At 38.2% G+C, this 23,946-nt stretch overlaps 1 protein-coding gene across 5 annotated transcripts in view; it reads left to right on the top strand.

Moving 5' to 3' along the window:
* Positions 1-23,946, top strand: part of pgap1 (post-GPI attachment to proteins inositol deacylase 1) — a 189,151-nt gene that overhangs the window by 58,664 nt on the left and 106,541 nt on the right. For all 5 annotated transcript variants that reach the window (XR_005944544.1, XM_041200460.1, XM_041200459.1 and 2 more), the window contains exons 8-17: positions 297-402; positions 1,355-1,413; positions 1,504-1,599; positions 2,426-2,475; positions 9,362-9,413; positions 10,219-10,299; positions 13,861-13,936; positions 14,035-14,108; positions 14,212-14,263; positions 22,681-22,747. Coding sequence is in view for 4 of the 5 variants with exons in the window: in XM_041200460.1 (XP_041056394.1) it covers positions 297-402; positions 1,355-1,413; positions 1,504-1,599; positions 2,426-2,475; positions 9,362-9,413; positions 10,219-10,299; positions 13,861-13,936; positions 14,035-14,108; positions 14,212-14,263; positions 22,681-22,747 (713 nt within the window). In the remaining variant the exon portion in view is untranslated. The remainder of the gene's footprint in view (positions 1-296; positions 403-1,354; positions 1,414-1,503; positions 1,600-2,425; positions 2,476-9,361; positions 9,414-10,218; positions 10,300-13,860; positions 13,937-14,034; positions 14,109-14,211; positions 14,264-22,680; positions 22,748-23,946) is intronic.

Below are 23,946 nucleotides of genomic sequence, written 5' to 3'. Positions count from 1 at the left end.
TAGGGTCTTGAGAGTGTTAGCAGCGGTCACTTGTCTTTGATTGAATCTTTGCATTATAAAGAGGCCCCTCCCTATGGATCTGAAATGATAGGAATAATGCACACTGTGGCTTTACCAGGTTTATATTACTTTAGTAACTGATGAATTTTAATTGGACTACTTCATGGCTATAGAGTTGACTTTGTAAAATTATGCTACATTATTGTAGGCCTGTTCAGTCATAAAATTACTAGTGATTTCTTGATTTATATTTTTTCAAAAACTTAGTTGTGACTAATTGATGGTTTGTTTTTAAGATAACAACAGATCTAGAGAGGAGGATGTCTGTTCTTCACCATCATTTTGTCAACCATTCAGAAAAAGACTCTGAGGAAAATCTTGAGTCTTCTATCTCATTCTCAGGTTTGAAGCGGTACATTGTTTAAAATGAGTGATTTAGCCAAATATATAAAGTATGCTTAATATTTGCCTTTTCAACTTGCACTCATCAGGACAAACACAAGAATGCCAAATTCCCAATAATCACAACAATTTATACCGCAGGAGATAAGAGTGCTCATTGTTAGGCAAGTCAACTCTGGTCAGCTAAGGCATTGCCGTGGAGAAAGCAATGGGAAACTATAGGCCCCCCAAGCTCCCGGGTAACATATTCTTTTCGTTTGTAGAAAATGGGTCCATGCATATGGATGTATGTCACTTCTAGCCAGTGTAGATTGAGCTTGTAATGTAGCTAATCTTTTATCTTAAATTGGTTGTTAATGTAGCTATTAGCACACTCAGGCTTGTTCAGCAAGTACTGCTCAATCACAGAATCACATCTAACAATAGAGGTACAACAGAGTACAGATTGTACTCAATGAGCTCATGCTTGCAAAACCCAAAACAAAATGTCTACATGTGATTCTGTGATTCACAGCACTTGCTGAAGAATCCTGAGTGTGCAAATAGCTACACCAACAACCAATTTAAGATAATCGATTGCGCTCAATAACGTAGCTAATTTATACTCGCTAGAAGTAGCATATATTCATATACAGGGACACTGTTCTCTGTAAACAAAAGAAAGATGTTCAAGTCTTGCATCCAATTTTTAGTTACTCTGGGGCTTGGGGAACCTATATTAGTTCTCCGTTGCTTTCTCCATGTCAACGCCTTGGCTATTCAGAGTCAATTGCCAAACAAACAGGACTTTTTTTCTCCTGTAGTATAAATTGTTGTGATTGTTTGAAATTTGTCATTCTTGTGTTTGTCCTGATGAGCGCAAGATGAAAAACTTCAGCAACATGTCTCTCTCTTCAGCAATATTCAAGCTCTGTACTGCCTTGCAACTGTTTAATATGTGTATTTATTTTAGATTCATCTGCTACATGGAGTGAAATAAAAACATACAAATGGACTTATATCAGTCCAGAGGTATGGGATACTGCCTTTATTAATCTTTTTTGGCATATTCTGAACATGTTTTTGATTTTGAAATTATTTATGTGCCAAAATATGTTTCAGTTTTCTGCATGGGAGCCCAAGGCAACATATTTTATTTTACCGCTTCCAAGTGAGAGGGAACCCTACAGTAATTTATATTGTCGAACTACAAACTTGGTAAGGAAATATGCCTTTTTTGATCAAAATATTTAATTATTAACACCTTTCGCTGAAGTATTCATTTCCATAAATAGTAAATTATGTCAACATTTAAAAAAATATATTGTTGGAAAAAAAAGAGGTGGGACTATACATCACATTGGAAAATATGCTGTATTAAAAAGCTATTTCCAGTTGATTATTTGCAAACCATTGTTTGTGAATATGCTTTTATATTTTTATAAAAATGTAAGTATACTTTGATAAAATGTATACTTTTTTTTAGCTCAAACAAAAACAAAAATTGCTGGAAAAACTCAGCAGGTCTGACAGCATCTGTGGAGAGGAAGACAGAGTTAACATTTTGAGTCAGTATGACTCTTCATCAGAACTAAAGAGAAATAGAAATGTGGTGAAATATAAGCTTGTTTGGAGGGGGAGGGGGCGTGGATAGGTGAAGCTGGTTAGAGGGCCAGTGATAGGTGGAGGCAAAGGAGAGGTAGCCAAAGATGTCATAAACAAAAGGTCAAAGGGGTGTTGACGGTGGTGGTATTAGCTAAAGGATGTGCCAATGGTGACATTAAAGGTAGAAAGCAGAATGAGCAAGTGACAGATGGCCCTAGCGGGGGTGGCTTTGCGGGGAGGGGATCGAAATAGGCTAAACGGTGGAGATAAAACAATGAATGGAAATACATTTTAAAAATAATAATAAATTTTAAATTTTGGATGGAAATAAATGGATTCTAGGTATTACTTTTGTGCCTCTTCATAGACTCACACACCTCAGTTTGCATTTTAAAATACTTTTATAACCTCAAATGCATCTGGATTTTTGAATTGACAGGAACCCAGTAACTGGATCTATGGCTGTATGAAAATTAACCAGTCTGTTTGGTAAGTAATTTTTGACAACAGATTTTTATTTGTGAGTCTGCTTTTGTGTGCACAATTATGTTAAGGTACAGTATAAGTACTTAAATTTTGTCCTTAAAAACGAAGGGTGAGAACTTTAGAAGGATGGACCCTACGTTGTCACTTCCTACAGTTTCCTGTTGAAACAAGTCTTCTATTTTGGGAATATAAAAATTTGCAACCAAGCCTTTATGCTCGACAATGTCACCCATTCGGTGTGCCATTAGCTTGTAAAAATAATTTTAACCGTGTATGAAGCTCCTGTGGGATTGACAATTGCATCTGAGTGAAAAAATTGGGATCTGGATCCTGTTAAACACTAACAGCAGGTCCTGAGAAGCCCATGAGCTGACAGTTTTGTAGATTTTTAGCTCATGCATGATAAAGCTGAAGAAAAACTAATATTATGATAATGGAACTACTCAAACACTAGAAGATTAATTCTGACATTGAAATATATATGCCGAAAGCACAATTTTGAATAGAAAGAAAAATATTTAAAAGCTGTGCTCACCATTTTGATGCATTTTTGAATTTTCATGCAAAATTTTGTATTGGAATCTGTGTCACTAGTCACTCTTGCATGTGACCTACTAACCAGACTGTGTGTTTATCAATATAACTAGGTAGGTATAATGAGACCCAAAGTTCAAACATATAACTCTTGTCACTGTGCTCCTTAGAGGAATTCACCACCAGCATCTACACTATCTTTTGGTCTTCAATAAGCAGTAAAACAGACTTAAAGTGTAAATCACTCAACAAACTATTGGAAATAAAAATGGTTAGATGAGCAGTAGCCAACCCAAACAGATGTTTTACAGAAAATGGAGACTGCACTATTCACTTCAGAATCGAAACAACAAATGTGCTTTCCCAGTGCCAACTCTTAACTTAAATCTAATGTGTGAAACACAAGGCGATTACTTGTTATGTGATGGTTCACTGTCATGGAGTCTTCTGACTACCCTATTCCAGGTTGTAACAGTTTGAATGCTGTCTGTTAGTATTGCAGCCAAAAACATAACTCCAGTTTCTTAAAGATATCCCAGAGCAAAAGGAGATTAAAACTGTATTTCACTTAACTCCATTTGATGATTAAATATTCACAGGGCTCAGATTAATGTTTGCCATATGAATGCAGCTATCAAATACACATATAATGTAAACAGAAAACCTGTAATTGAATGGAATGACATGACCCATTAAACATTTTCAAACACTTAAAAGACTTGTTAGACAGGGCGCCAACAGTAACATGACAGTGGCAGGGATCCACATCAGTGTTTCGAAGCCTTCCAGAACAAAGTTTGTGGCTTGATCTCAGATGTGCATATCAGCATAGTCATAGCTATGTATTCTCTGCACCTGTAGAAACCTCGTAACTGTAACCATTTTAATCATCCGTGTGCTGTAACCAACAAGAAAGACACCAGCAGATAATCTATAGTACACAATTAACACTACTTTGTCAAATTTTGCCATCCCTTTTCTCCCTTGCAAAAAAATCTCACTTCTTCCCTGTCTTTTTTCTCCCCTGTTTGCTCCCAGAAAAAGATTGTAGAGGGAAGTAAATGCATCCATGGCTAAAAGATTGTAGAGGGAAGTAAATGCATCCATGGCTAAAAGATTGTGGAGGGAAGTAAATGCATCCATGGCTAAAAGATTGTAGAGGGAAGTAAATGCATCCATGGCTAAAAGATTGTAGAGGGAAGTAAATGCATCCATGGCTAAAAGATTGTGGAGGGAAGTAAATGCATCCATGGCTAAAGGATTGTAGAGGGAAGTAAATGCATCCATGGCTAAAAGATTGTGGAGGGAAGTAAATGCATCTATGGCTTGCTGAATGTTAAATTGGATCTTCTTTGAGCTTTTCATTGAGGATTATTGATGCAACTCAGATTATAATCTTTGGTATAGACTGCCCTGCCCTTTTGTCTGGAAGAAAAATATTAAAAACACGTGAATTATTTTAAGGAGACCTGCTTTCCTCTTCTTTATAATGTCCTTACTGTTCAGTTCCAATATGTGCATATCCATTGTGTGAACAAATATTAGTATTGAAAAAATACAAATATTTGCAGGCATTCCATAATTTCCTTCAATAATCAATATGGATCACCTTTTCATAAAATGTAATTGCATAAACAGTGAAATTTCAAGCTAACCAGCCAGATTTATAGCATTTTAGATTTGATAGCCAGGGTGTTTTAGTTGAAAATGGAAAAGCTTTTTCTCTTGTGTTTGGAAATCTTGGATGTGACATTTGGAGTTAAAGACCAGATTTTGGTATGTTGGCTTTGCCAAAATACCCAATGCGTTTGACTCATTTTGGATTATTGGCAAATGTACAAGCATTTCTTCTGGCCCTTGACTGTGTAGGTATTGATAGGAAAAGTGTAACACAACGCCTCCAGAGGGCAGTATATAGTGGTGGTTGACGATGCAGAAGTACATTGTATTGAGAGGAATGTTCTCACCATTGATTTTCTCGGACAATGAGTTTGTTTTAAGGACTGCTTCTCCTAAAGACACAAGAAGTCAAGCCTCAGTAGACTGGTGCTCTTCCTAGCAATGGCTAAAAGAGTGGTCTGGACAGAGCTTTGTGTTCAAGTTGCCTGTGTGCCTTTTCAGGTGCTTTTATTTACCTTTATGTTGTTCTGACCTGAGGAAAATGACTGCAAGGTGCTGCTCTACCCTTTATTTATTACAGCTTTGTTCCAGGCTCAACCAGAGACCTGTTCAAGGATGGGCCTGAAAACATATTATTGGCTATTTCTGGATATCCGAAAGAGTAAAAAAAAGTGTAGATTGAATATCCGGGACATGAATCTGATGAATAATTTATGTGCTGGTGAATTTCATTGTGCTCCGAGCCAGTGTTTCTCCATGGGTATCTGCAGCCATTTTACTCATCCTCAGCAGCTGCTTATCTTGTACAAAAGCGCTCGGTTATATATGTCTTAAGATACTGGCTTGGACACTTCACCGATATGAAGTAATCCATAAAGTTCCAATATGCAAAATTCATTTGGCATGGAAAGCAGGATTGCTGCCTGTAAATTAGGCATGTTCATTTTTTCTGCGGTGACAGGCCCACTGAGAGCCAGTCTCATCTGCCAATGTACTCAGATCTTGTGTAATTTTGTGTTAACCCACAGTAGCACTGAATGGCTATATGGACTTAATAGGTCAGTCAACATAGACTGCAGCAGTTCAAGAAGGTGGCTCACCACCACCTTCTCAAGAGCAATTAGGGATGGGCAATAAATGTTGGCCTAGCCAGTGACAAAGATGGTTGATATGTATAGATTGGAATGCCCATAGAAGAAAGTGTGTCTCTGCTGCACCCAGAAAGGAAAAAAGACATGTAACGCCTTTTCAAGGCCTCAGTACATCTCCAAGTGCTTTTCAGCCATTTTGAAGTGTAATCACTGTTGTATGTAGGGGACATGTCAACCAATTTGCCCACAAACTACAATGTGATAATGACCAGATAATTTGTTTTAATGATGATGCTTAAGGGATAAATATTGGCCAGGGTACTGGAAAGCGCATCACTGCTCTTCTTCAAATAGTGTCATGGGTCCTTTTAGGTCTAATTGAGAGGGTAGGCAGAGCCTCGTTTGAGCATCGCATCCAAAAGACTTGATCTCCGACTGGATACGACCTGGGTTTTGTGCTCAAGTCTCTGAAATGGAACTTGAACCCACAACCTTCTGACTGAAGCTTAGTAGTGCTACTACTGAACCATGGCTGAGACCATAGCTAGGTTTAGATATTCCCAAGTGTGGCTGAAGGGAAGATATCAGCATTTTGCCTTTAGTTGACTTTTCTACCTGCAGTTACAGAAATGGCAGGATGTCAGAAGAAAATGGAACATACCAAATGAGGCCACAAGACAGAAAGAAAAGTACCAATATTTAGTTGTTATAGAGAAGTTTGCAAACAGCACATCGATATTAGTAGCAGTTAGTGGGTGGATATGGTGAATGGAATCCTGGCACCAAGGATGATTGTGACCTACTGATGAGCTAAATTATTTTTTCATTTTTCATGGGGATTCTGTGAACGGATGTTTAATTTATACGTGGCCAGAGCAGAGTAGGAAATGATGGTACCAAGAAGAAGGAATATATATTGTATGACCTTTTGATGTAGTTATTTTGGGATTTAAGATGCTTCCATGATTTGTTGGCACCTGTCAGTAGAGCTAGCACTCGGCATAATCCTTGTTATTTTCTGACTTACCTTTTGTTTGTTTTTTATGATAGTGCTGGGAAATCGAACCCTTTCCCTTTTTATGCTCTCAGTGACCACTTGAAGCACTCCACTGTTAGGTATGACATGGACTGGTTGCATTGCAGGTCTAATGCCTGCATTGCTCATGTAGCTGAATCCCAATGCCAGAAAGGCACCCCTACTTGCACCAGTGCATGTTCCAACACAGTGTATAATCCTTTATTTTCTCTTTTCATCCTTTCCTACCCCCCTCCTCCACCCCAGTTTTACGTATGACTTATATCAGATATTTGCAATAATGCATCATTGGAAGATTTCTAAGCATGTAATTTTTTTGACTGCACTTGTAGATGTGATGATGCTTCCATTTTTCCATACAGTTTGTAATGACTGTGGTCCGTGCTATGTTTTTCAGGACTATAATTTTAAATAGCTGTCAACAAATATAAATAATTATTAAACCTGCATTATGCAAGTTTCACATATAAACTTTGCTTAATTCTGATACGCTTCACATTTAAACACAACCTGAGTGTAAAGAGCACATTTCGACCACAGGGATAGTTCTTTGAGGATGACAATAATAGATCTTTCAGAAAAAAATGATCTGTAAGGCGGCAGGGTGCCTTATGTTGAGATAATTCTAGTTTATGTCAAGATTACTGAGAGTTGGGGAGAAAAGTGTTCCTTGCATAGCTCACCCCAGGTACTAACCATTATCAATGTGGAAAATATTGGACCATTGAATGTTAGGCTCTCATCGATAGTGGCTCATTATTTTTTTTCATTCTTGGCTGTGTCAGCTGGGCCATGTGACAAGTAGCAGAAGTGATTCATCCTAGGATGATTTTACACATCTTGTGATCAGCCTAAAAAAGGTAATGTCAGTACCTGGAAGCAAGTCACTTGCCTACCATGCAAGTGGTTGTTTGGTGTAGAGCCCAAAATATCCTGAGCTCTAAGAAGGCAAAAAGAAACTTTCAAAAATGAAGCGGAGAAAGTACAGCAATTCATTTGAATAAATGTCCCATGATTGAAAGCTGAAAAATCAGTCCTCGAAGTGGTGAAACTAAAAGTTTTTAATAAAAGCATTTAGCTCAATTGGCCATGCCAAGTTCAAATGCTACTTTTGACTGTCATTCACCATTGTATTTGCTTAGAAGTTAGTTGCAACAAGGCTCCCTGAGAGAAGAGAAGGATAAGTAGGGCCTGCACTGCTGAAGTAATCTCAGTAAAGTGAGGAAAAGATCCAGGGATGGTACTATTCTACTGCTCTTTACCAACGAATAATATGGATTGAAATGGAGACAGTCCTAATTTGAAATCGGAATATCATTTAGAAACTTAAGTAAAACTTCTCAGCTATGACTCCCAAATATGTTAGAAGTTGAGACTTAGGGATACATGAGTAATTGAGAATGAGAAGATTGAGTTCAGATTTAGAATTTAGGACAGTAATTTTCACCTCTACCATAACTGAAGCTTAGCATTTGAGAGGGAATACTAATATGACAAATATAATAAATTCAAGGAATTAACATTTTAAATTATAGGGTCAGAGTTATTTACTCACTGACTCAGTCCTTGTTTTATTTGAATTCATCAAAATTACTGATTTAATCTAGTGTGGCATATTTCTACAAGAAATCAAACAATACCATTGTAATATCTTAAATGATGCTCAATTACGTTTAACTCTTCTTTACAAACCTATTATCATTTTGGTCCCATGATTACAGACTATCAGCTTGATGCTGTGGAGATGGTTTACATTTTCTGATAGCTGGTATCTGTGGTGTTTGTGTAAGGTTTTGTTCAGGTTGTTCATGCTGTGTGTAGTTGTATCTTCATTATTTCTGCAGATGCGCAATAAGCCTAGTTTTACTGGGCATGTACCTCAGAGGAACCACGCCCACCACCACTACATACATGGATATCATGGCACATTTCCTGCAATTTTCCTTTTGATGGACAGGAATTGTAAGCGATGTGTCGGTGATTTCCTTGTGTGTTGGTGGTGAAAGTTGCTTACAGCCAGTACATAACACAAAAATATTTCCTTCCTATCGAAATAAAGGCATTGATAAGGTTCAAAATCTGGAAGAAAATGAAAGTTTGTTAGATGCTCTGAAGATTTGAGAAGTTACATATTATTCAGACTGATCAGGTTAACTTAATATGGTTTATTATTGTGTGTAACTAGATTAAGAACTTAATCATCATTAACAACTGACAATTCTTTACACTTCCAACAAATACAGAGATAGGATTATATAAGAAGCAGCATAGGTGCCAAGAAATACGTCAGGAATTAATGTTGATTCACAAAGCAGAAATAAAATTGTATATTCCAAATAAATCCTTAACCCTTATCTTGTGCATTCTGTTTCTTTTCATGTTTGACATTTAATCCTGAAGGGAATGTAGTGAATTACCTAATGTGCATGATTAGTGATTTGCTGTGGCTACTCTCTTCTTTGCAATTTGCATATTATTTTTTAAGTTACTTTGTAATGTCTGCTTGGGAATGTTGCATGAGTTCTCTGATCCACTGCAATAAATGTCAACCTCTTCTAATTTTGATTTTTATCATAAACATTGTCTTGCAATTAAATTTCCCATGCAGCCAAGAAAGCATTGACTTGACCGGGGAAGCAGAATTACTGAAAATGTACAAGGTAAGCTTAGAATTTCTTTGGAATTATATTTTTACTCAACCTCGAGGGATTTTCTTTCAGTCAGCATTTTTGTATGATACTGTGTACAGTTCTGACACCTTTTTTTCTCAGGGTAAAAGTCTGATTTTTTTGGCTTTCCTGCTAAGCAATTCTGCCTTGACTGTTATCCTTCATTATGTTCCCATTGGTTTTCACAATGGCTCACTCAAGCATCACCATCTGCTTACTGAATCAGTAAAATTAAATTCCTCTTGGTGAAGGCTTATGATTTTAGAATGTAAAGATATTGATATTTGTGGATTGCTAGTGGCATTTCAAGCATTCAGTTTATGTATACCCTTAGTTGAACACTGAAAACAGGAATGTTTGCATTGTACAGATTCTGACCAAAACCAACTTGGAGTTTGTAAGAATCTGCTTCTGAATCCCTGTACTTGCTTTATCCTTCCAATTTTGAAGTATCTTTTTCTAAATATATGACCAAATTTTAAGCTTTAAAATATTCCAGTGCTGCTGTATTCGGCTTCAAGACTTTTTCTGTCATTTTACTATGTGCAAATTGTATTTGTCAAAAGTGTCAGTTGGAAGACAATTTTAACTGGATTATTCTATCAACTACTGGAACCATATCCAGCATTAGTTTATTTGAGTCAATTATCTGGTTAATAAATCTGGATTGACATTTTAACTAATTGATAGGTCCTTCAACTAGGATTATCATCTTTGATTTTCTGAGATTGCTAGTTTAATTATAGTACAAGGCCAAGCATATCTTCTAAATCCTAATCTGTTGTTTGTCCTTCAGATAGTGAACTTCAATCTGGATGAGTACCGTTCTTTCTCTCATTTTATCATTCATATATCTAAGGCTAGTGTTAATAAACGGGTAAGTGAAAACAAAATGACATATACACAGTCTTGTCTGCTTCCATAAATAAGAAATATTTCTATTTTACCTCCTTCACTGCTGAAATCATTGCAATTTTTATTGCTTTTGTTTTTATTTATAACTAGTGCTAAATCCATATGCTTATATAAAAGCAACAAAAGCACTAAATATGACACTGGAGAGTTGAACACAAAATTAATAGATCAGAGTTCAGATTCCGCCTCTGCTAGTAGTCTTATCCACATTATCTGGGGGAGGGAAAATGGTTCAGGAACGATTGCTTCCCACTCGCTTAAAACAAAGTTCTTGGCAGATTATAAGAAACCTATGAAATGTTCCAACTGCATTTTGAAAGCTCATAATATTTAGCTTCTGTTATCATGCCTGGAAGATTATTCCAGATATTTCTCTTAAACAGAAGCTAATTCTTTCTAATGACTGTTTGAAAAATTTGTTTCATTATTTTAAATTTCTGTCCTCTGGCCCTGCTAGCTTGTTCGACATTGAAGTAATATTCTGCTTTCACCCCCCCTAAGCCATTTAATACTTTGTATACCATAATGAAATCTCCTCATTGAATCTTGTCTCTCTAGTATAACTCAGATGTAAAGGTATCTCACGCTGCATCGGCTTTCTACCAACTGCAGTATAACTGCTGGATCAACTAGGACTTTTAAAAGTAATTTTTAACGCTTTCGTTGATAGTAGAGCATCACCTATCCTGTTCAGTGATGGCTTTCTTTAAAACCTGACAAACATTTGAACACTGCTGTGCAATGCTTTCCTTAGTTTAGCATGTGCTGTGGGGCTTGCTGTATATCTTAGACTACTGGCTCTATTACTTTCAGCAGGTACTGGCCTCAAATTGATGTCTTTTGTATGACTATACCGTAGTGTTTGTCAATTCATAGAATTACATGCAAGCAGGGAGTCCGTTAGCACTGATTATATGTAAGTACCTCACCTTAGTAACTGTTATTCACGTGTGAGCCTAGGCAGTGAATGTCATCCGACTATTAAATTGTGTGGAGCATCATGATAAGACTCAATTCTGTCTTTGCCCAGTGCCAGCTTGCACACACCTTCAGCAAGAGTTACTGGAGCAGGAAATCTGACAAATTTTCATAGGAACAGGAGTAGGCCATTCAGCCCTTGAGCCAATTCCACCATTCAGTTAAATCATGGTTGATCTTTGAGTTCAATCAACCTGCCTTGGTTCCATTGCCTTTGCTTAAATTGGGTACTAGGGTCAGGTGTATTGTTGCTATCACTGCCTCACCACAGACTCACCTAAAAATTCCTTGTTTTATGGATCAGCTACTCACTTGATAAATCTTCTGAGCCGTTGGGGGAGCTCATGGGTTCATCTTTAAATTAAACTTGAATATTTAATTTTGTGTAAAATGTGTCATGATATCTTTTGGCAATTTTATTTGTTTCATTGAGCAGAAAGAGAAATAACTGGGATCACAAACTGTTAATGTAAAAAGTGCATTCCAGAGTCTACAGTTCATGAGTTCCAAAGAGAAAGCAATAAACCCGCAAGACTTCAGCAGCAGAATTGTCAGATATTTCATGAATTATTTGTGTTGCTCCTGTAAGGAAGAAGATATTGCATCCAAAAATTGAAAGGTGCAATGTGTTGTAAAGTTTTTGATGTGGAATGTTGCTGAAAGTCTGTGTGTGTGTATCTAATTCATGAGACTTCACATTATTGAGGCATGTATTGGATCATGTCGGAGTTGTCAGCTGTTCTTAACAAAAGTAACTAAATCTGTCCCCAACTGGCAGTTGCCTTTATGCTGCTTGAGGACAGCAGTTGACTGATGGTATGATAGTTCCATGCACTGCTTTATAATTTTTTCAGTTTAGTTATCCTTACTTTGATCTATGTATTTTGTTTCAAGAATAAAAGTTGTAGAGCAAATTCCCTAATTATTCAATGGTTTTTATAGTTGTTTCCAAAAACAGTCTTTCATCTCTGTTTATGTAAGATCTCCGGATATTCATATATGTCAAAGAGCCTGACCTTAAACTGAGATTTTTTTTATCGTCATATTGCAAAGGTGAACCATCTTGTGCTTTTATGTACGTATTATATAAGTATATAAAACAGTAGAAGTGCTTCACATCAAAGCTGAAGGGTTAAGTTTCCACTTTGTTGTACCATGAGTAAGAGAATAATTAAATTTTAAGTTCAAAGAATATATATCCATACTCCGTTCTACGTAGTTTCAAATAATGTAGTTTTGTTGCTAAGTAGTTAACAAATTACCACTCATTTTTTCATTGTATGTAGTGTGCACCTCTTTGTTAGGTAGTTGGGAACCTGGTGCAAAAATGTTTTTTGTAACCATCTGCATTGTTATGGCCTGGGCGAAACAATGAAAAGGCTGTTTCCCCATTCTCTGAAACTTTTGGCCTAGGTCTTCCCCCCAACCTCACTCTTGGAATTGCGCCATTGTTTTTTTTCCTCTGGATGCTCACTTGCTGTCAGATTGAGGGAAGATAGACTGCAAGCCAAACTGGACACACTCGATGTGCATGTTGTGGTTGACATTCAGCATCATCCTCCTGCATGTTCAATGACAGCAGTGCTCTCACTCGCACATCTCACACATCTCTGACTTGGAGAGCAGAGCCCCAGGAGGTTGACTAGGAGCCTGATGGCTCCGATCTGAATCGCCACTACCACATTCTGGATCCCCCGGTGCTCACTGAAGCGCTCATTGGCCTCGAATATGATGGTAAAGAAGAGGGTCAAGGCCAAGAAGTTGGCCAGTGGGACAAGTGCCCATGCCCGTGAGACTTGTTGACAGTAGATACATTGTTTTCATACTGTGCTCAACCCCAGGGATGTAACTGGTGCCTGTCTCGGAGCCTGCTCAATGTAAACAGGTCCTGACCTTGGCTCATTATAGAGTAATCAGGAAAAACAAAACCGGTCTAATTGGTTCTTTCCCTTATCATTGGGAATGTAGATTTATTTACATTGTGTTTTGTTTATTTTTCACTTATAAGTAGGGTGTATTTCATGTTAATGTTGCATATTGGGTTAGGAATGCATCTCCTGATATTACATTTAAATGGGAAAAATTGCTTCAATATATATAGTTTCGATTAACATAGTGGCTTCCAGGAATGTATCTATTACTTATAATGAGATATTCCTGTAGTTAATTTTGCCATCCATCATTCTGTCACCCGTAGGCACTCCACCTCTTCCCCTGCTGTAGTTTTCAATCACGGAATAGAAGGCGTGTATCTGAGAAACTTAATCATCCTACTACTTCCTGCCCTATAGCATCATTTGGCTAATAATATTATATCACCCAAAGGAGTCAAATTTGGAATGTCATTTGAGGCTGTGATTTTAACTGGAGTCTTCAACCTTTTATTGCTTGTGATACTGAGACACCTATGTGCCCTTTGAGAATCATTTGCGAATGTTTTTGTGTTGGATACAAGGTGGTAAAAGTGTGAACAGAATGTAATTTCTAAACATTGAGTTTATGGTTATTAAATTCTATAACTTTCGTGTTGCTAATTCTTTTACAGTTCAGTATAGACTGTGAATTCTTGACAGCAAAGTCCAGAATGATGTCCACCCCAGTAACAAATGTCCTGTCTTTGGGTACATGATTTTCTTTTTCCTCCTCTATTATGTACTTATACTTAATTAACTGTACTCATAAACTGCTATGAGAAACTAACTGCATTCCTTCCATGTAGGTGCCTCTACCAACAGAATTGTTATAAACTCTACGGGTCTAGTGCATAAGATACAGCTTCAGGACTTTAACCAGGTATTGCGCTGTATTACAATGAGAATTGTGCAGCATGAAGACTTATTTCAGCGAGTGATCAAATAGCTTTCTCAATCCTCATATTTGTCTCTCTCCCATTTAGATATATCAGGCTTTTAAAATCCATGTAAGGAGTCAATGCCAGTTCATCCATGGTAAGCTATCATTCTAAAGTAAGTTGTGTCAGTGTGTGTCTTGTAAATTGTTGAACTTCACCTTGGCACTCAGGCATCATTTCACCTCAGGAGGCATTCTAAGTGCACAGGTGTGCTCAGAGATTATATATCCATCAAAGATTCATTGTCTTCTTTGCAAGCTTTGAATTGCAGTGCTTGAGAAATTAACTATTCTCCAAAAAATTTCTGTATGGTTTGGAATATTGTGCAGAATGTGAGATACTGGAAAAAGGATATTTATTTTATAAGGGAACTCTTGAATGTTACTATAAATGCAGAGGCACTATGTATTACATACCATTATAAAATGTGAACTTGACACTAGACCAACATGCAAAGTATTTCTTTTTACTGTTGCTTGTACTTGGTAAGGTTTCCCTTCATAGTCTTCTGCCAGGGAAATTTCATAGGAGGGGCGCTTCAGTGCAGTTTATAGTCACTTTGAGCTCTTTGTCTGTTGCTCCTTGGATATTAATGGACTGCCCAGCTAGGTGAAGTCCTGTATGATGTCAATATTGTTTTAATTGACAGTTTCATCTGTTGGTTGTTGGTGGTCTCGTGTCATCATATTTTTTGTTTGCTTGGCATTTATGATGAGCCCCACTCTCTCAGCCTGATTGCTAATTGAGTTGATCAGCTGTTGCAACCTTGCTATGCTGTTTGATAGGGCAGCAATGTCATCACCAAAGTCCAAGTCTGTAAGCTGAATATCCCTGATCCATTTCAATCCAAGATTGCCCTTAGTTGATTCCTAAATGCCCAGTCAATGGCAACAACAAAAAGAGTAGGAGAAAGGATGCAACCTTGCTTGGCACCACACAGCACATGGAACCAGTCACTGCAACCATCCTCTGTTTTGACACAGAACCTGAAATTCTCATAGATCTTCTCAATAGCTGAAAGCATCCTCGATGGGATGCCATATGAAGAGAGAATTTTCCAGCGTGAAGGTCAGTGTAGGCTATCAAAAGCCTTGGTGGAGTTTATAAAGCTGATGGCTGTTGTAAGGTTGTATGTTGTCTCAAGAAGAGGCCTAGAGGCTTGTATGGTTGAACAATAATAGTTTATTAATAACACATTGCTATATACATACAAACATATATATATATATATATATTTAGGATACAGTCCTGATTAGGTTGTATCTTCATGCTGACTTCTACCAGACTCATGATGACACTCTACTATTTCTACATTATGTGGATGGTACTGTTTCCCCAGTCTTATATTAACCCTTATAGTCCTGAACATCCTAACCCCTAATACTACACCTCTCTCCCAAGTCTCTGACTTTACAGAATCAGATGGCCTGGAGGCATTACGACTTTTCTAGATCTCGTTCTTTTCAAGTTTGGAGGAGTGGTAGCCTCAACTGCTTTGGGCTGATTTTGTTGGTCTGGAGTTAAAGTTGTATTACTTGGTGTTTATGTGCTCAGGTGTCAACATCTGGTTCACTTCTTGCGCTCCTTGGTGTTGTGTTTTCCCTTGTCGACAACCTGTCTTCCTTGATCGGATACCATGGGCTAAGCCCCCTCCTTCTGTAGGGAATGTTCACTCCATTCGCTAATAGAGTGGGCTCAGGTTTTCTTTTATAGTGGGGTCTGCCATGTTCTTCCTTTAAGTTTGTATGTTCCTCATCCTTGAGCTCAGCCTGCAGTTTGGCTTCTAATGCTGCATTTTGCTTCTTCATGTGTGCTTATGTCTCCCTGAGTTTTATCTTGGTGAGTCGGTTGCTTCTCTCCTTCTGCAGGATCAACTTCGTATTGTGCTGTGAGCTTGAAGCTCCAGCTTTGTTGTTGTAGTTTTTCCTGGTCCTGTGACAGCAACTGTTTGACTCTGAAGCTCAGGCCAACCTTCTGCTGCTGCTCCTTCTCCTCTGTATCTTCTGTTTTAATTAAGTTGGTGTTAATCTGGAGGTTTGGCTGGCCTGACCAAAAAAGAGCATTTTCTGCTATCTGCAAAGGAGCTGGAATAACTGCTTCTGCAAAGAGTGAGGACAATTCCGAATTGAAGTCGCACTTGAGATCATCAGCACTGGTGGACCTCTTGGAAGTCTCCAATCCGATGCAGTTGACTCCAGTTGTCTTGATGACTTATGCCATTTTGAGAAGGTTGAGGGCAACATTGACACCTCTGCTTAGGAAATAAAAGGGTTGCTTAACAGATGACATACAGAGTTTCAATTATTTGCTTGTTGCCATACCAGAGCGGCTCGTGAATCATGCCTACGACCAGTAGTTGGATTCCTCTGGGACCATACAGTGGTGTGTCTCATCTGTAGCCAGAGGTCTCTTAGCCACGGTTCCTGATCTGACAGGACCTTCACATTAGCTCCTGTGTCTAACTTGAAATTCATGAGGTGACCATTTACAGATACGTCAGCAGCCTAAAATATGAATCTTGGATCATTCATTTCTCCCAAGAAGCATTGTTGGTCTTCTCCTTGGTGTGGCTCACCTATCTCATGGACTCGTTTGGGATACTCCACACTTCTCGAAGTTTTGGACTTGCGCCTCTTCTCAAAGTGTCCCAGGTAGTTACAAGGAGAGCACTGTATGGTGATTGCTGGACACAGCTCGTACCTGTGAGACCTTTTAGTGCCACAGCGCTGACATAGTCTGTCAACATATTATGTTTTGCTTAGGTATTGCTTTCCTTGCCCTGTAGTCTTGTTGTCTTTTTGTTGCGTTAAGAGCTGGACTCTTGGGGTTGCTCTTTACCATGGTTTAACTTCACCATGTAAAATGGATCCGTTTTGCAGGCAGACTTCTGATTGTCTGATGATGCAGATGGCTTTTTCCAAAGTCTAATCGTCTTTAGATAGGAGTATGTCCAAAAGAATGACATTGTCTATTCCGACTACTATTCGGTCTCTTAAGAGCTCCGACTTAAAATCACCATAGTCACAGCCTTCAGCCAATCTGTATAACTCATTTATGAAGGAGTCTATGGTTCCCCTGGCTTTTGGACACTCTTGTTAATTTTGCTCACCCCAAAATTTTATTGCTTCTTAGTTTAAAGTAGGTATCAAAGGACTTCATGACCTCTTCAAAGTTATTGGAAGATTAATTTATTCCTTGACTGGCAATTATATTGTTGGCTATTGGACCTACTGAATATAATAGTGTATCCATTTGTTCTGCCTCTGTTTTCTTGTTCAAGACTGATGCTATCATATATCTTAAAAATCATAATGCCCAATTTTGCACCTGGGCTAGCCCTTCCATCTTCCTTAATTGTTCTGGCAGTGTTGATTTACCATCCATGGCTGTTTTCAGCACAGGGGAAATACAGCTTTAATTTTTTCTTAAATGGCGATGCGGTAATTTTTTTTTTTCGCTTCTTGCACTTTGAGATTTGGCACTCTCCCGTTGCGGTTACAGAGCCGGTTTAAACTTCAGTGATTCTGTAGAAAACCTTTTGAATGAATCATTTTGGCCAGCTAGTTGCTTTCCGAAGCTTGGAGAATCAAACTGAAGCAGATTTTTTTGCTCTGACTTATTTTTCAAACTTTTTTTCTCCTTTTGTTCACATGGGGTCACGAACTCTGGATCCATGCTGCAACATTCTTCAAGTCGCACTCGTTAAAACAGTCGGTCTGCTAGTGCTACCTGATTATTACACCGATTTTACAGGCTGATTTCAGCCAGCTAGTTGCTTTCCTAAGCTTGGAGAATCGAATTAAAGCTGATTTTTACTTTGTTCAGCCTTCTCTTTAAAAGGAAAATTTTTTTTTTCACTCGTGTGTGGGGCTGTCTCTGGATCCGTGGTGCAGCGATCTTCAAACCACACTTGTTAGAACAATCGATCTGCTAGTGCTGCTGATTAATGCACTGAACTTAACAGCTTATTTCAGCTGTCTTTTTTTTGTAGCTTGCTCAACCTGTTGCTCTCCGGCTAGGTGCTTTGACTCTGCTTTCAATTGGGTCTCGCAGTGGACCTCCATGTGCTCTGTTGGAGTCCTCTAATGCTGCACAGTGGATCTTCCTTCTGCCCTTCAGCCTTCATGTCTATAAGGGAGCTTCTTAGGTGATCTCCAGCTATTTATTCAAGGTCTTCAAGTTAGGCACACTTCTCTCAGGTCAGACTGCAGTTTCTTTACTTCTTCATTCTTAGGGATTTTGGGGTCCTTCAGCTGCTGCCACCATTTTATAAGGCTGTATGTTTCATAAAGAGGTCTAGAGGTTTTTGTGGTTGAGCAATAACTGTTTATTAATAAAATGTATCTATATGCATATGTATAGGATACAGTCCTGACTAGGTACTATCTTCATGGTGGCTTCTATCAGACTCACTAATACACTCTGCTACTCCCATGTAACTCTCTACATCATAATGTTGGTGGTACTGTTTCCCCAGTCCCGCATTAACCCTTACAGTCCCGAGCACCCTAACACTACAGTGACCAGGGGGCTTGATACTCTTGGCAGTTCTCAATGATGCACCTTAGTGTAAAAATCGGTTTAGCATAAAACCATTTTTTTGGTCTGAAGGTTGCCGGCTCTTCTTGAAGCCTGCCATCCACTATCCATTGAATACGGTTAAGATCATTTCACAGGCCTCATCAGAGTCTTCAAAATTGTTGTAGACAAAACCATTGGCCCCCTCCTCAACAACTATTTCTTAAGTCTGGGGTAGCACCAAATTTCAAGCATTAAAGTGGGGTCACGGGGGAAAAAGTTTGGGAAGCACTGTCCTACAGGCTACCGGAAGAATATTGAAACCACAACAGAGGTGCAACAAAAATCCACTAGAATTAATGCCAGAGGAGTGAGAAGTTACAGTTATGAAGAAGGTTTGAGAAATTGAGGATTTTTGACTGGAGCATAGATGGTTAAAGGTGGTGGTTGTCAAAATTATGAAAGTTAAAAAGTTAAATGGTGAAAAATTGCTTCCCATCATTAGCAAATTTGTAAAGAGGAGGAATTAACTAAGGATTATTATATAGAAAGAATATTTTCATGCAGAGGGCTTTTAGAAAATAGAATTCTTTACCACAATTGGCTATTTAGGCAGGGGTTATAGCATCATTTGAAAAGGAAGAATATATAATGATATGGGATAGGGAAATGAGATTTTAGCTTCTGTTGAAGAGCAAACAAAGACCAAATTCACTAAAAGACCTTTTTTGCTGCAGTTTGCATAACTCAATAATTTTTTGCTTTTCTGTATTTATCCATAGCGGTACATCGTAATTCATCCACACAATAAGCATTGTTTTTGTTACTTTTAGAATATTCAATTTTTTTGTATTTTATTGTTAAGAATGACACTGATAACTTGTCCGTTATCCTAAATATTTTGATGGCTTACTAAAGTAACATGCATTTATATACTGCCTTTACCTTGTAAAGGATCCCAAACCTGGAGCACTAGGTCTGATGATGAAAGACTTGGTCAGAGAGAATTAAGGAGTATTTTAAAGGAGGAAGGAGAGAAAGAGGGGTGGAAAGATTTAGGAAGGAATCCCAGAGGTTAAGACCTTAACAGCTATTGGAACAATTAAAATTGAGGGAAGTACAAGAGGCCAGAATTGGGGGAGTGCAGATATCCCGCAGCATTGAAAGGCTGGAGGAGATTACAGCGATAGAGAGGGGTGAGGCTATGGAGGGATTTGAAAACAAGGATGAAAATTTTTTAAGTGAGGCCTTACCAGACCAGGACCCAAAGTAAGAAGTGTGTAAGGGGTACTGGGTGAACAGAATTTAGTGTGAGTTAGGATATGGGCATCAGAGTTTTGAATTACATCATCGTCATGGAGGGTGGAAAATGGAGGATGACTAGGGGAGCATTGGAATAGTAAAATCTAGAGTAAGAAAAGAATGGATGAGATATTTATAGTGATTTTGCACTATTTAGTAATGCATTAATGGAGATTATGACCCTTCAAGGCCATCAATCTGAACTGTTAACTCTGTTTCCCTTCACAGTTGCTGCCTGATATGCTTGGTATTTCCAGCATTTTCTGTTTTTATTTCAGATTTCCAGCATCTGCAGTATTTTGCATCAATTTTGCTTAATTTTATTTGTCTTCATTGTAAAGTTTGATATTATTGTGACTTTTAATTATAACACTTCAGTTCTTGTTCAGATTGTGCACATTATCTTCCCTTTGTCCCAAATTACACATCATACTTTAAGCAAGAGGCTGAACAAGAGACCATCTCCTGGGCCAAGGGTCTACAACCTTAATGACAAGAAGGGCCATTAGTCAAAAATGCAGTAATCTTAAGAGCCACAATGCCGTTACTCAAACTCTAATAATAACAAAAAAACAAGGCAGACACATTTGTAGATTTTTATGCAACACCATTTCACTGACCCTTGTAAACAAACTTGTTTAAAATCAATGAAAGCGGACATTTGATTATCGACAACCTTGTAACGATTTTTACAAGTAGTTGCTAATTTGAATGATGCTCCCTCATGTACATTGTTAATAGAAGTTTAAAACAACAGAACAAGCTATTTAATTAACATAACTCCTCCCTTAAGTGAAAAAAGTACTCTTACTTTAATGCAATTTTTGCTGCTAGATTTCTTTGGAGAGTCATTTGATATTTGGACAGTATGCTTTCATTTTCATTTCCAAGCAAGACTGAACTTTCATCCTTCAGTTAGCTTCTCAATTTGCTTTTTATGAAATTATTGCTTGAAGATACTTGCACACACTGGAGCTGAATTTATACCCTCAATCCTGTGACTGGTGATATCTGTTGCCATTTTCACTATTCTGTCCCTCACAGTCTTCACAAATAAAGGCATGTCTTTAATTTTTGAACAATTTCATTTTGGTTTTTAAATCACTGTGACTTTGATAAAACATTCCTTTATATATTCACCATCTGTGACTGGCTATCCTTGTTTCAGTTTCTTGAGCTGCCACAGAACTAGCAGTCGTTGACCTACTTGATGATTCCACATAGCAAGCATGTTCCTATATTTCTCGGCCTTTTTCAAACTTCTACAGCAGGATAACTTTTGGCTAAGGCAGTGAGCTTTTTTTAGTGAATTATCTCTCAAGATTGGATTTCTTCTTGTTAGTGAATTTCTCATTATAAATGGGACACACAGGGAGGCCAGCCGAATTTGGGATGAATGTGGATGAATCAATCCATTCATCTTAAAATCCCCGATTTTTCTCTTCAACTCTTCTCCTCTTTGCAGCCATTACCAAAGCAACCTCAAAACAAGGGCCAGAGTAAGTCTGTTCTTTCAATGATTTAACTGCCTGCCTGCACATGATGTAAGTGCTCACCAACAAAGCCTCAGCACCAGAACCAGAGTGAGTGCGCGCTTTTATTGATTAAAGTACCGGCCTGCATGTTTTCACCAGCACAGCATCAAGAGCACTCTGTTAAAATTGACCAGTCAATACCCTATTTGTACATCTACCCAATCGCGGAACACTTACCATTAATACCAATCAGTCAGGTTCAAATTGTGGCGACCAATCAGAATGTGCCAATTTAGGCGAACTGTTTGAGTCAGAGTGAATGCAATGGTTTATTGATTAATGTGCTAACCTGCATACATGATTGGATGGTGGGTGATAGTACGGGTAGCATTCGAAAGACAAGAATTTTCAGATAGCTAAGGGTCCTTTTCCATGTTTCTACATTGGGAGCACATTGGGGGAAGAATTTTCTGAAAACATATTGCAGTCAACATTTGAAAGATGTGTTGGTTGGGAACAGCACATTAGACCCCGGGGAGCTGCATGTTGCTGACCTCTGTCCTAGGCCTCTAACTATGGAACTTGCGACGTAGATGTGAGAGTCTTGGCAGGTTGATTTTTTTTCCCTTGTTCCTGGCCCAAAGTGTTTAGCTGTGGCTTACTACTTATTAACTGAATGGCACCTTGTGGGTGAGAATTTATGATCTTCCAAGATCAGGATTGTATTGTTTCCTATCTGCACTCATGCTCAGGTGTCAATAAAACTTCTTCTATAATTTAATACAAGGAAGATAGGCCACTTTCTTTCAACATCAGCTCCAGTTACCATGCTTATTACTCTCATTTTGCAGCAAAGTGAGAATCCTGACAAAATAGCAAAAAACATAGGTGGGCCTGCTGAAACTGGGAAGGAAGCAAGACCGTACAACAGAGCCATTGTTGTTCGAGGGGACAGCAGAGAACCTTTGAGTCCCCACTGATGTTCATTCATGACTTCCTTAAACAAACATTTAATCTAAATTAATGACTTGAGGAACAGATGATTAACAAATCCTGGAGCTGCCCACTGTCAAGTCTGAATCGTTTTTGCCATTTTTAAGAGAAAGTTATTTTACCATGTAACATCTTCAAATTGGTTATTGTTGCCATATGTTCTGGTTGATGAAGATGTTTGTTTTTTAAATGTGTTGGTTACATAAGGTTCTTTCTAATCTGACAGGGAAGACAGAGGACGTGTACAGGTTTCATGTACCATGGTCGCATGAAGATTTTGTTGTAACAACAAGGCCAGTATTACTTTATAAACAGCTCGAATTAGGACTATTTAAAACTTAATCTTAAGGTTTTCATATGTAAAGTTTAGAAAAGTCTGGTTTCCTTTCCTTCCTCTCATCTTTTGTTTCTCTTACTTTTGTATTCTTTTTGTCTCCTCACTACTCAAGGTGACTTGGAGCTAGATGGACTCTGACTTCTGCGGAAATTATCTTGTTACCTCTGCCTGGGTACAAAATAGGATATCGGGGTAGGAGGAAGGAAGATCATAACAGGGGCTCAGATTGGAATAGATTGGGAAGTGTTGAGCCACCGGAGTAAAAATCAGGAATCTGAGGTCTGATTCAGGGGAAAAACAAAGTGGCTGCATAAGACCAAGGGGCTGGATTTAGTTGCACCTCTACCTTAGGCAGGCTGGATTCTCTTGCAGTTGCTAATGCATTTGCTCTGGAGCTATAAGCAAGCCTGGTGGTGTTCCCAGAGTTGACTGCAACATGTACAGATGAGAGAGAGAGAGAGAAGTTGGGGGCCTCATCTGGAAGGGAATAGGGAAGGCCCAGCCCTTAGTAGGGCCGGGAGGAAGCAGTGACATCCATGGCTGTTAAAACAGGAGAGCCTTGGAGGAATTGTGGGCAGTGAGGAGATAGAGTGTAAATGCTAGGATGGAACTGTGGGAATGTGTGTCAGGTAACAATATGAATATTAGTACATTAGCAATCTTAAACCCAACACGAGCTAATCATAGGTGAGATTTTGTTTACACTGATGAATCATTTCTCTGAAATTGTATAACTAATGATCAATGCCGCATTTTTTTTACATACGTTACTATATAGCATTACAAGTATATTATTACAAAATCCTAAATATACATTAAAAACCCTTTCAAGTTTTGAAAAGAAATTTGTCTCGTAGATGCAAAACTAAACTTTAAACCTTCTGCCTGGCAATATCAATTTTTTGCCTGATACAGGTTTTAAAATATAAAAGCAGTGTGTATGTTAACTGCAATTACATTTGATTGCTTTCTAAAAATATTACCATTATTTAATACACTGGAACAAAAGCACACAATTAGTGTATGATTTCCTGTTGCTGACTTTCAAACCATTTCAAATTTGATTTTATCGACAGTATTACAGAATGAAGGGGTGTAAAGCACTTTACATGGTGCATCTATAGATTTTTTTCGCCAACTACGAGGGTGGAGTGG

Source organism: Carcharodon carcharias, chromosome 12, assembly GCF_017639515.1.
Source record: "Carcharodon carcharias isolate sCarCar2 chromosome 12, sCarCar2.pri, whole genome shotgun sequence".
Lineage (NCBI taxonomy): Eukaryota > Metazoa > Chordata > Chondrichthyes > Lamniformes > Lamnidae > Carcharodon > Carcharodon carcharias.
The sequence above is the reverse complement of the archived record's forward strand: the minus strand, read 5'-3'. Positions and strand labels throughout refer to the sequence as shown.